At 40.8% G+C, this 10,590-nt stretch overlaps 3 protein-coding genes, 1 non-coding gene and 1 pseudogene across 5 annotated transcripts in view; 3 read left to right on the top strand and 2 right to left on the bottom strand.

Moving 5' to 3' along the window:
* The window catches only part of LOC101292149, a 1,738-nt pseudogene extending 1,583 nt beyond the window's left edge, over positions 1–155 (top strand). Inside the window, exon 3 of the transcript XR_185126.1 lies at positions 62–155. The product of XR_185126.1 is annotated as an LRR receptor-like serine/threonine-protein kinase RCH1-like (transcript). The remainder of the gene's footprint in view (positions 1–61) is intronic.
* A 755-nt stretch (positions 156–910) lies between these two features.
* Positions 911–4,338, top strand: LOC101291855 (uncharacterized RNA methyltransferase pc1998-like; the record flags this gene model as incomplete). Its single annotated transcript, XM_004305863.1, has 15 exons — positions 911–1,098; positions 1,184–1,298; positions 1,380–1,491; positions 1,582–1,626; positions 1,723–1,790; positions 1,876–1,930; positions 2,029–2,108; positions 2,194–2,277; positions 2,354–2,467; positions 2,803–2,921; positions 3,008–3,125; positions 3,398–3,531; positions 3,617–3,770; positions 3,901–3,980; positions 4,272–4,338. Coding segments are annotated over exons 1-15 (1,533 nt in total), but the record flags the coding sequence as incomplete, so codon positions are not given.
* A 172-nt stretch (positions 4,339–4,510) lies between these two features.
* Positions 4,511–7,958, bottom strand: LOC101293324 (chloride channel protein CLC-b-like). Its single transcript, XM_004303936.1, has 6 exons — positions 7,390–7,958; positions 7,107–7,307; positions 6,800–6,977; positions 6,149–6,681; positions 4,899–6,051; positions 4,511–4,783 (listed from the first exon to the last, which is right to left on the bottom strand). The coding sequence occupies exons 1-6, from the start codon at positions 7,587–7,589 to the stop codon at positions 4,676–4,678; spliced, it is 2,373 nt and encodes a 790-aa protein (XP_004303984.1). The 5' UTR covers positions 7,590–7,958; the 3' UTR covers positions 4,511–4,675.
* A 912-nt stretch (positions 7,959–8,870) lies between these two features.
* On the top strand, positions 8,871–8,942 carry TRNAH-GUG. Its single transcript has one exon. It is a non-coding gene; the product is annotated as a tRNA-His (tRNA).
* Positions 8,943–9,027: 85 nt separating this feature from the next.
* On the bottom strand, positions 9,028–10,431 carry LOC101291557 (UPF0481 protein At3g47200-like). The gene has a single exon (XM_004305862.1). It carries the CDS (start codon positions 10,429–10,431, stop codon positions 9,028–9,030), a length of 1,404 nt encoding a protein of 467 aa, XP_004305910.1.
* Between the last annotated feature and the right edge of the window lie 159 nt (positions 10,432–10,590).

Here is a 10,590-nt window from a genome sequence, read left to right as displayed (position 1 = left end):
TTCCAAGTGAAGATAGAGAAGGAGATGATGATAAATCTGAAAAGGTATGGCTCATGATCAGCACAGCAAGTAGGTTTCATTGTGGGGGTTCTGGGTGGTTTTTGGGAGTTTGGTCATCAAAAAGACTTGGAGATATGCCTATTTTCGCTTCCTAGACAGAATGAAGTATGCTCTCCTTGATTTTGTCTCAGCCATTGGGAAATATTTCTGCAAAAGATCAGAAGGCATAAGTGCATAACAGAAGTCTCATAGGTTTCTTTTTTTTTTTTCTGATCTTCAACAAATAAAGGAATTTATGTGTATCCTGTATTACCAATTTGTGTGCTAAACGTTTGTAAGCTTTAAATACACTCCATTTTGTCTTCAGTTAGGCACAAGTTGTATTCATTTATCTAAAGCAAACACAAATCTGAAATGAAACCAGCAGGTTTGTCTAGTCATCTTGAATTACATTTCCACTTTTGAGGTCATTTACAGGTCTTATTCCCCTACTGCCTATGTAACTAGAGTCACATGAAATCTGAACTTACAGGAACAGAAACTGATAAAGGTGTACGTAGTTGTTTTCTCATAACCAGTGTAGCACTCTTGTTTTTGGAAGAACAAGATGATACATTTTGATGAACCCAGTTTACCATTTTCGTTCAAATCTGTCAAATGTCGCATTTCATGGAGTTTCATTGCTCATGAGCATTACTCGTACGCCGGAATACGTCCTGATACGCCTGGAAACGTCCCCGGATACGTCTCGGAATTTTGTAATTAAATAGGATACATGGGGATAAACCTGACATTTGGCCTAAACAAAAGTTAGTTACTGCGTTTCAATTACCGTTGAGATTCATTTCTATCCGAATTTTCCATCAAACTAGGTAATACTATCCATTCCCGCCAGCCAGCGGCGGAAACCATGCCTCTCTGCTTCCTCTCCCGCCTTCCTCCTCCGCCAATCATCACTTGCCGCGTGTCCCAATCCTCACCCCGCTCCCTACCTCCAACTCCGTCTCAATCACCGTCACTCTCAGTCTCAGTGAGCCCTAACTCAACTCCACCGCCGCCGCCGCTAACCTGCGCCCTCCACTGCCCACACTTCGAATTGTAACTCCCCGACCCGACCCGACTCTAATCCCTAACCTCCTTTCTTCTCTCCTCAACTAATTTCATCCTCTTTTTTTTCTCTCAGGTGCTCCGGCTGTACTCACGAGCTCAATCTCCACCGTCCGGCCGTCGTCGACGAGGCCACTGACTTCTTCAAGTCCCTAGGCCTCTCCGATTTCACATTCGACAGCTGCAAGCTGGTCATTTCCCGCCTTCAATTCCATTGATTTACGCCTTCCTTTTCGCTTTTTGCTATTACTGATGGAATTTGCTTTTTTCAGTGGGGATGGCGGTGCCGGGCGAAATTGGCCGTCCGCGGCGCACCGGAGAATCCTCTGATTGGGCTCTATCAGGAGGGCACTCATAATGTGATTGATATTCCTGACTGCAAAGGTCTCTTCAATGCCATTAGCTTTCTTTACTCTATTTTAATTTTTGGTGCTAGTTTTCTCATTTTAGTTTGAATTTGATCTATTTTTGCAGCGCATCATCCGAATATTAATGCCGCGGTAGAGCTCCTCAAGAGAGGTCTGTTCTGCAGCTAACTAAATCTGCTGTTTTAGTTTTTTAGTTTTTGTTCTTTAGTTTTGAGTTTTGATTGTTAGCTGTTTGTATGATGTTCAGGGATTACTGCACTGAGGATTGAGCCGTATGATGAAGATGAGGGGACTGGTGATTTGCGATATGTGCAGGTGAGGGATGGAATACTAGATATGGACATATGGTGTAGTTTGTAAGTTTTTGGGTGATTGAATGAATCAGTGGTGGTGTATGCAGATGGCCGTGACAACATACAGTACATCCCTTCCTGCTGCCGAGAGATATAGAAATGGTTAGTAGCCTACTTCTATTATATCTTGTTTCTTAGAGTGAGATGTACAACAGAAATATGATCGAGCATTAATTGTTTATGTTTTATTTTCTATATAGGTAAAGTCCAGGTATCTTTAGTATGGAATTCAAGAAACGAAACCTCCCCAAATTCAGAGAAACTGCAATCGTTGGCCAATGTGAGCTAGCTCCTTTATTTGATGTAGTTTTGAATGTGTTTTCTTAAGATTTACATTGATATATGGTATGTGTGCTGGTTTCCAGTTTATATGGAGGAATGGTGGGCCAAAGAACAATGTCCATCTGATTCACTCTGTGTGGGCTAACTTCCAGACATCAAGCAACAATGTGAGTGAGGAGGGCTATTAATTATCAGTTTCATTTGAGTGGTCTTCAATTTACATGTTTTCGCCTGGTGATGCAGATAATCTTTGGGAATAGATGGAGACATCTTTTAGGAGAAAGAGACTTTTGGGAACATGTGGGAGGAATTGATATTTCCTTGGCTCCTTCCAGTTTTGGCCAAGCAAACACACGGGTACTTTAAACTCTTAATCTGACTATTGAAGTTTGAATGAAATTATTGACTTCATGTGCAACATATCCACTACTTTCAATTCTAAATATGCAGGAATCAAACCCACATAGAGTCTTAGGAATACTCATATGTGTATAATAATATCACTGTGAGTCTCTAACTGGAGCCTTAAGGTGTTGTCGATGAAACGCCAAGAGTCTTTGGTTAATAATTATGATTGGAAAACATTGTTCGGACACTTTATCTTTTGGAAAGTCAGAAATAATGCCTATTAGTCTTCATTTTATAGTAAAAGTTTTACTTAAATCACTTTGCCTAATGTTAGCTTGTCCCAGGCATTTGATACCCTGCTCCGGAAGCTACAAAGATACGTCCCTCTTGGAGCATCTGTTGCTGATTTGTATGCAGGAGCGGGTGTTATCGGATTATCATTGGCTGTTACAAGAAAATGCAGGCAAGAATTTAAGATATCTGTAAATGCACGTGTCAAGACTCAGAAGTCTTGAACTTAATAAATTGAAATTTTAATTGTTTTTCTAGGTCTGTGAGATGCATTGAGATTAACAAAGAATCAAAGCTATCCTTTGAGAAGACAGTTGAACGCCTGCCAAACTTAATAGATAGCAGCATCAGCTGGCATCATGCAGACACTTCCAAGGTTAATAACCCTGTGAAAGACTGAAAGTTTATGATCATATGTTTTTTGAGTTTTTTCACTCATGATCTCAAACATATGGAGCTCAGTATTCTTCACATCTCTATCTTATTGGAAATAGTGTTTAACTTATGATTTAATATGGCAATTGCTGAGAGGTGAAAATATTCTAAGGTGTACATAGCAATTGCCATAGTTTCTTGGAGATTTCTTCCTTTATGATTATAGTGGAGCAGTTTCAGAACTAAATCTAATGTTTCTAACAAATAAAATAGGAACCTCTTTCCTGGATCATGGGATCGGATGTACTTATTGTTGATCCTCCTAGAAAGGGTCTGGATGCATCTCTTATTGATGCATTGCGGAATATATCTTCAATAAAGGAGAAAGCTAGGTCATCACCTGAGAGGTTAGACCGTTTCTGTACTTAATTAAGGACCTCATAGCTGGTCGGAGGGGAAGTTGATTAACTCGATGTAGTTTATATGTTTCAGTTCAAGCTCAAAGGATAAGGATGAGAAGAGACCATGGATGCTACGCGCAAGAGAAGATTCAATTCAGATTGGAAGCAAAATGACTTCAGAGGATAGCAAGGTGTTGCCGAAAACCCTTATTTATATAAGTTGTGGATGGGAAAGCTTCAAAGAGGTACACTATCCAATGCTACAAGGTTCCATGAGATTAGATTATATTCAACTAAAACTATCCCATCCTGTTTGGTATGGTTTGGATGTTACTATCTATTCTACAATCTAATTAGGGACTCATATCTCAACAGGATTGTGAGGATTTGTTGTCAAGTAATGGATGGCGGTTGGAAAAAGCCCACGGCTTCAATTTTTTCCCCGGCACACAGAGGTTCTTCGTTTACCCCTCTCATCCAATATGTATTCTGTCTTATTACAGTACAATTGCATGAATTTGTATAACTTGCATGTTTCTTGGTATTAATATATGTTCAATGAATTCATGCATGACTAGTCTGAATGGTGTCGGTAATCTAAAACTGAGTTTCTAGAAAGCCAGCCTAATTGGTCAAATATCAATTTTGAATATAGCATAGTTGTACAGTACCATCATTTTTGCATTACATGCATGTCTTAATTTTAGTTTTTTTTTTTTTTTTCCTCATTTTGTCCATGACGACAGCATCGAGGTTTTAGCTGTGTTCAAGAGGGGCCAAGCAGTAAACCCAAAGAAAAAGAAATCAGGAAAGAAGAAGAAACACTTGTGAGTTGTGAGAAATTTGGAAGTTAGAGTTTGCAAGGACTTTTTTCTAGGGTTCTTACAAGATGTAGAGTAGAGAATCTAGTAGGAAGAGAAAATAGCAAAACCAATTACTCTCTATTGTTTTCTCTCTCGAGGAAAGGAATTTTGTTTTATTATTTACTAAAATATGTGTAAAATGAATACTTACAAATGAATCAAAATTGCACCTGTTGTGCTATATCTATCTGACTTCTTTGGAATTTGACGAAAAACGAATCAATGACTATAAAGATAGCAACATCATGCCCCTAGAAAGCTGTGAGTAGGTTGAGGAGAAGACGTTTTCAGTTCCCCTTTTCTCTGCTTTTGGGATTTTTTAGATGAGGAAAGGCATTCAAAATGTTGTAGGCTATCAAATCCTGCCTGGTTAAGATCCCAACTACTGGAGGCACCTACAAATGGAGCACACACTAAGGTTAGTGATGCTAAATCTTTTAAACATGTAGTATGAGGCTTGTTAACAAGTGAAGTAAAATTTAGGATGAATCTGTTTATGTATTTACTTACCCCAGCTGCCTCGTACTTTGGCAGGATGAGCAAATGGCGAAGTCCCACTTGTCTGAAAAGTACCATAGCTTTTGCCACTGACATGGTTTCCAACACCGTGTGAGGTGTCGTATTGGTGAGTGGATGCAGATCAACATACATCTCCATTTCATCACTTGTCACAGCCACCTCCTCAATCTTTAATTCTCTCTCGGCTAATTCAACTGCGGTAAACTTCTCTCTCACTTCCCACTCCTCTGTTCTTCTCCTCTCCTTTAGGAACCACTTCTTCTTCAGCACCTGAACAAGGTGAGCTCTTAGAATTAGTCCATGTAGTTCTGTTGCGCCAACAGCTAGTCCTACTGGCGGGACAATTCCATCATCTACAACAGGGAAGCCATTATGTGTGGTGTTTCTGAGGACCTCCACTATCCGTTCCACCTTCTCGATTCCACGGAGGGTGACTACTGGAGGCTTGGCATCTGCAAGCTCACCGACATTCAGATTCCTCATCCATGGCTCTGGATGTGCATCTAAGAAAGGTAGACCTTTTAAGTGCAGTATAATCTCATAGATGCTTGGGTTGAAACAGTCTCCAACTGTTTTGGAAATTAGAAGGACAATCATTGTTATGGGCAGTAAGAGGAGGTTGTTGGTCAGCTCAAGAAATATGACACATAGTGAAACAGTCATCCTCATCGATCCTGCCATCAGGGAAGCTGCACCAAGAACAGCATATAGTCCCTGGTCAATGTTTGTGTACGAGTTCATGGCAATACCAAGCATACGGCCATAGGCTGCACCCATAAGGATGATGGGGAGGAAGAGGCCAGACGGCACTGCAATTCCAAAGGTAAACAATCCCAAGATGCAGTAGAGTGCAAAGAAGATTAGGAGGTTGAGAGGGTGATATTCAGTGGAAGTGTTTGTTGAGAAGATGTTTCGAACTGCATCATCATTAGTGGTAAGCAGCAGAGTAGCCAAGTCATTATAGTAGCCATCTGGGCAGTTGAACTGTTTGAAGTTGCCAGTTCGTCCATTTGTGGGGCAGACAGACTCTGCAAGTGAGGGATCACATGCTGTGCATTTGGCAAGGAAAGGAAGACCATATAGGCACGCAGACGTGAAAAGTGATACAGCAAGACTGAGAAGGATCTTGTGAATTTTCCCCTTCCTGGCAAAAGAGGAAATCAAGAATCAATCAATTCTCGAGACTAAGCAGTAGTTTATGTTTAGGATGGAGACATTGAGGTTGGGATTAGGTTCCTTACTGATTTATGAGATTGTAGAGTCTGAGCACCTTATGAAGAAAATGATTGTACAAGCTTCCCAAAACTCCACCGATAATGCCAATCACAACAACAGGGAAAATATCCATCCAACAGTAGGTTAAAGTTACAGTGCTGACATCAAACATGATAAGTCCTCCTTCTCCAAAAAGGCCACATTCCCCGGTGCTGCATATTTCAATAAAAGCCCTGAGTACAACTACCACAATGGCTGTGCTAAAGAAAGTTCTCCACAGAAGGGCACTCCTCCACCATGTTGCCACCTCTTCAAAAGCAAACAGTACACCACCCACAGGGGAACGGAAAGCTGCACAGACCCCAGAGGCAGCCCCACAGGTAATGAGATCCCTGCGGTCACGGTCATTATTCATGTAGCGAAGCCAGCGCCATTTGACACGGTAATTGTCAGGCCCCCCTTGGCCTAGCAAGGAAGCAATGCAGCTTCCTATGTGCACCAGAGGTCCTTCTTTTCCAAGATCTAGACCCGCAGAGACGGCCCCAATGCTTCCGACTATCTGTGAAACATGAAAAAGTCTCTCTGAACACTTGGTTTACTAATAGTGCAGTACTCTTAAACTAATTTCAAGAGTAGTAGTCACTATAAATATAAGTAAATTTTGATAGCCAACTCACCTTGACGATCAATGTGGTGGCACCAAACATGTTGGGGGTATCAACTCCGTTTAGATAAGCTTTGATTTCAGGTATACCAGGTCCAGCCGCAGTGGGAGCAAAACACACACAGAGAACAGCAGCAACTGTGGTGAATAGAAGATTTGCCACAGCTAAAAAGATGAACCCCATCAGGTACCTACACCACATGATCCCCAGTTCCCAACATTGAATTTTCTCATCATAGATATTTAGAAGACAATGTAAATATCATTTCTGGATTGTAGCAGCTGGGGATTACAAATGAAGTACAGGGGATGCCACAAACCTTTCCTCATCTATGTAAGCAACCACAGCGAGAAGCTTGTAGCCAGCAATATTCTCAACAGCAAGGTTGATCAGGGTGGCAATCAGACCAGTTAGAAGTCCAATGAGCAAGGCAAGTGTCCATTTCAACAATATGTACTGCAAGACTTGGACCTTGGATCTGCTTCTCCAGTCATGCTTAAACAGGTCATTCTCGTTGATCCTGCATCAAACTAACTTCAGTTGAATCAAGATAAGCAAACCAGAATTGCATTACAAGGAAACAGAGAAGCTTGGATACTTACTCGTAGTCCAGACTCTCGATGTGGGAGACTTTGGCTCCAACCAGAGCTAGTGGATTGGAAGAGAGTGTCCTGTTTCTTTTGAGCAGGAGTGGTTGGATCAGGGAATTGCTTTCCAGATCTCTTTCTTCTGATTCAACTACTCCTTCGATGCTCTGGGGAATTGCTGCTGATGATGCAGAATGTTTCAAATGTTCCTCCATTGAGCTTGGAAGCTCCACAGAGAGAGACAGCTGAGACAAGTTAACACAGTATGAAGCTACTGCTGTGTTCTGATTTTAAAAATGGTGATAAGCAAAAATATATATATTTATAGTGGAGTATACAAATAGCCACACATGGATAGACACTTGGTCGATTTTGGACATACATGACAAGAGTGGCATTTCTCGGCGTATATTATATAGGAGGGGCATATAGCTGCCGGAATTCTCAATGATTGATGAAGGTCATGGATAGATTTTCATGTCCAAATGGTAATTTTTTCGAATGGATGTAACCTTATCGATTATTAGGCTTGGACGATTGCCATGAATGAAACTGAATAATTGATTCGCATAATGTGTTGCTTTCAGTTGTTGTCAAATTGGGATTGTTTATCATTTCCATTTTGCTTATATTTTCAAGCACATATGGATAGATGAACATAGATAGATGATCTTATCATAATTTGTGCTATCACTTTCATTTTACGATATATTAAAGTATCACTACATTCAATACAGACCAACTCTACAGGATTAAGTTATTACAGTCATAAAACTAGTTCAAGATCAAGCTAAGCTAATCTGCCGCTTGCCGGTATATACTGTTTTTTTAAAAACCTTTAAGTTGATGACTAATTGAAAACTTTTAGGTTTATGGTTTAAAAGATATATTTTTCTGTATCGAACTAGCCTACTTAATGCGATTTTCCACAAATAAATCCAAGTCAAGAACATTGAAAAACGAAGGCCTACACAAATAACACACTCCACGTTGAAGATACAATAATCTCGTGTCATTTTCTGATCTGAATCATTGCTCGATCTGCATCTACCACCTCCCAGAGAGACAGATAAGCAGTGCCACTTGGACCAAAGTACGTGTCAGCATATGATCTGTAGATCAAGTAGATCAGATGGTGCATATAAAATGGCCTCTTGGGTTGTTCTAAAAGGCAGTTTATCCTTTTGCTTGATGAATAATACTTATGAATTTCATGGCCAATTAAAAACGGGACATTATGAGATCTGATTTGGTTGATTTCGGTGACATGTGTGGAGTATACAGTCCCATTCTAACTCCCAGGAAGCCATAACCAATCACATCTTTTGCTTCTAGTTAATACTATTCTACTAGTGAGTAGTGACTATGCTGCTGAGGGCACATCGATCATTCGAGTTCACTTGTTCTTACGTTTGAAGTTTTGAACCTTTTGGTTGGCAGGAGTTAAAAAAACTAAATGGAGTTAAATATATGAGTACATGAGTTTCTGTCAACTAGTGGCTGTAGTTTAGTGGTAAGAATTCCACGTTGTGGCCGTGGAGACCTGGGCTCGAATCCCAGCAGCCACACAGATGATCCTTTTTTTCTGATTGCGAGTGGCAAACCAAATCATAAAATGAAACAGGTATATATAATAGGTGACATCCGTTAACATTAATTAGGAGAATGACGGTATTGCTGGATTGTGTATACGGTCTGCAAGAAGGTGAGGACCAGGAGCACAAAAGCTGCAAAGAAAGAGATGGTCGACCATGGTGTATCAAAATAATCACTTCTCAATTTGTTTTTCCACCTGATCCATGTTCTCCTCATCCATGCAGATCTGTGATAGTCATTCACCCTCGTGCAGAGTCTCTTGTAGACAAAGTCGATGACTGTAGTATTATCGTATAGATCGTTGAAGAACTTGGAAGCATCCTCAGAACTCAACCAGTTGGCTACTATCCCTTTCTCACATAGAAGATCCACGTCCTTTGCCGTATCAATGAGATTATCCATCAAAACCGCGTAGGATGTTATCTTGTGGGTGCAACTGTGATAACACTGCTCGTAGGCCATGAGGTTCCTGAACAAAGGATCTGTCCTCTCATCGATAGCCAGAGGAGGAATGCTGAACACGCCGTCTTTGAACGTTATGTTCAGTATGCAACCTCCTGGCGAACCTGCCTTGGGTTCTTTGGGTATTCTAAATGTAACGCCTGCTTCTGTAAGAGTAGCAGCACTAGGTATCCTCTGTGGCAAGTGGTTTGATGGGAGGGGAGCTGCCTTCGGGTCTTCATCAGGTTCGTCTTTATGTTCCTGAACGAGAGAAGTTCTGATTAGATCAACAATGTGAAGAATCTCAGGAGTAGATTCGGATTTGCGGTCGCTGAAAATGCTAGGATCAGCCACTGAATCTCTGAAGAAGTCAATCACCACTTTACTGAGGGGTTCAGCCCCAGGGTTACCGCTCTCGATTAGGTCATAGAAATACTTAAGCACAGACCAAGGAAGCTGATTTTCTAGCAACAGAAGATCATGGTATAGATACTCGAGCATACAAGGCGCGTTGAAAATGGGGTCGTCATAATCTTGTCGACTTTCATCACGTGCCTTCCGAAACAATTCTATCAAGAAACAACCGTCGAGTATGAGCATCCGTATGAAGTCGTTTTGGTCAAGATCATTGCGTGGGTCTGAATAGCGACCTCGGGCTTCTCTTTCAAGTTCCTTCATGCCTTCGATCAAGCTATCCAAGGTTATTGTTGTCGTCGGACGCTCGAGAAGGCATTTTAGATACCATTCTTTCACCTTTTCCACAAGTTTGAATTTTGGATCAGCACTACGGTGAAGGGGTCCGATTGAGACTATGTCAGGTTCGTATGCTTGTACCTTTCGTCGTCGTAGAACCTCGGGGACTCTGAAGATGCAACATGAAAAAGGCAAAGGTGAGTCGGCCTCCCAAAGGCTTGTGTTTAAGGTGAATTTCAATTGTCCAACATTTATGCCTCCGCGTTCTGCATTAATTGAATCGCTTCCATTCACTTGACCCTTTTCTATATCATTCCCACTTGCCATGCCTCTACGTACGAAAAAAAAAAAAAAAGTTTTGAGAATAAGAACAAAACAAACAACTTTCTTATTTTTGATAAATTTCACCATATATATAGATACTTCACTATGCAAATACTGTTAACAAATATATTAATTATTAACTTCAACAAGACCATAACAATG

The sequence above is a fragment of the Fragaria vesca genome, linkage group LG6, assembly GCF_000184155.1.
Source record: "Fragaria vesca subsp. vesca linkage group LG6, FraVesHawaii_1.0, whole genome shotgun sequence".
NCBI lineage: Eukaryota > Viridiplantae > Streptophyta > Magnoliopsida > Rosales > Rosaceae > Fragaria > Fragaria vesca.
This window is presented reverse-complemented; position numbering and strand designations above follow the sequence as displayed.

Coding starts and splice junctions, on each gene's coding strand:
- LOC101291557 (XM_004305862.1), bottom strand. CDS start 10,431: ATGGCAAGTGGGAATGATATAGAAAAGGGTCAAGTGAATGGAAGCGAT.
- LOC101293324 (XM_004303936.1), bottom strand. CDS start 7,589: ATGGAGGAACATTTGAAACATTCTGCATCATCAGCAGCAATTCCCCAG. Junction 7,308..7,389: donor ATCGAGAGTCTGGACTACGA/GTAAGTATCCAA, acceptor AGTTTGATGCAG/GATCAACGAGAATGACCTGT. Junction 6,052..6,148: donor CTCTACAATCTCATAAATCA/GTAAGGAACCTA, acceptor CTCTTTTGCCAG/GAAGGGGAAAATTCACAAGA.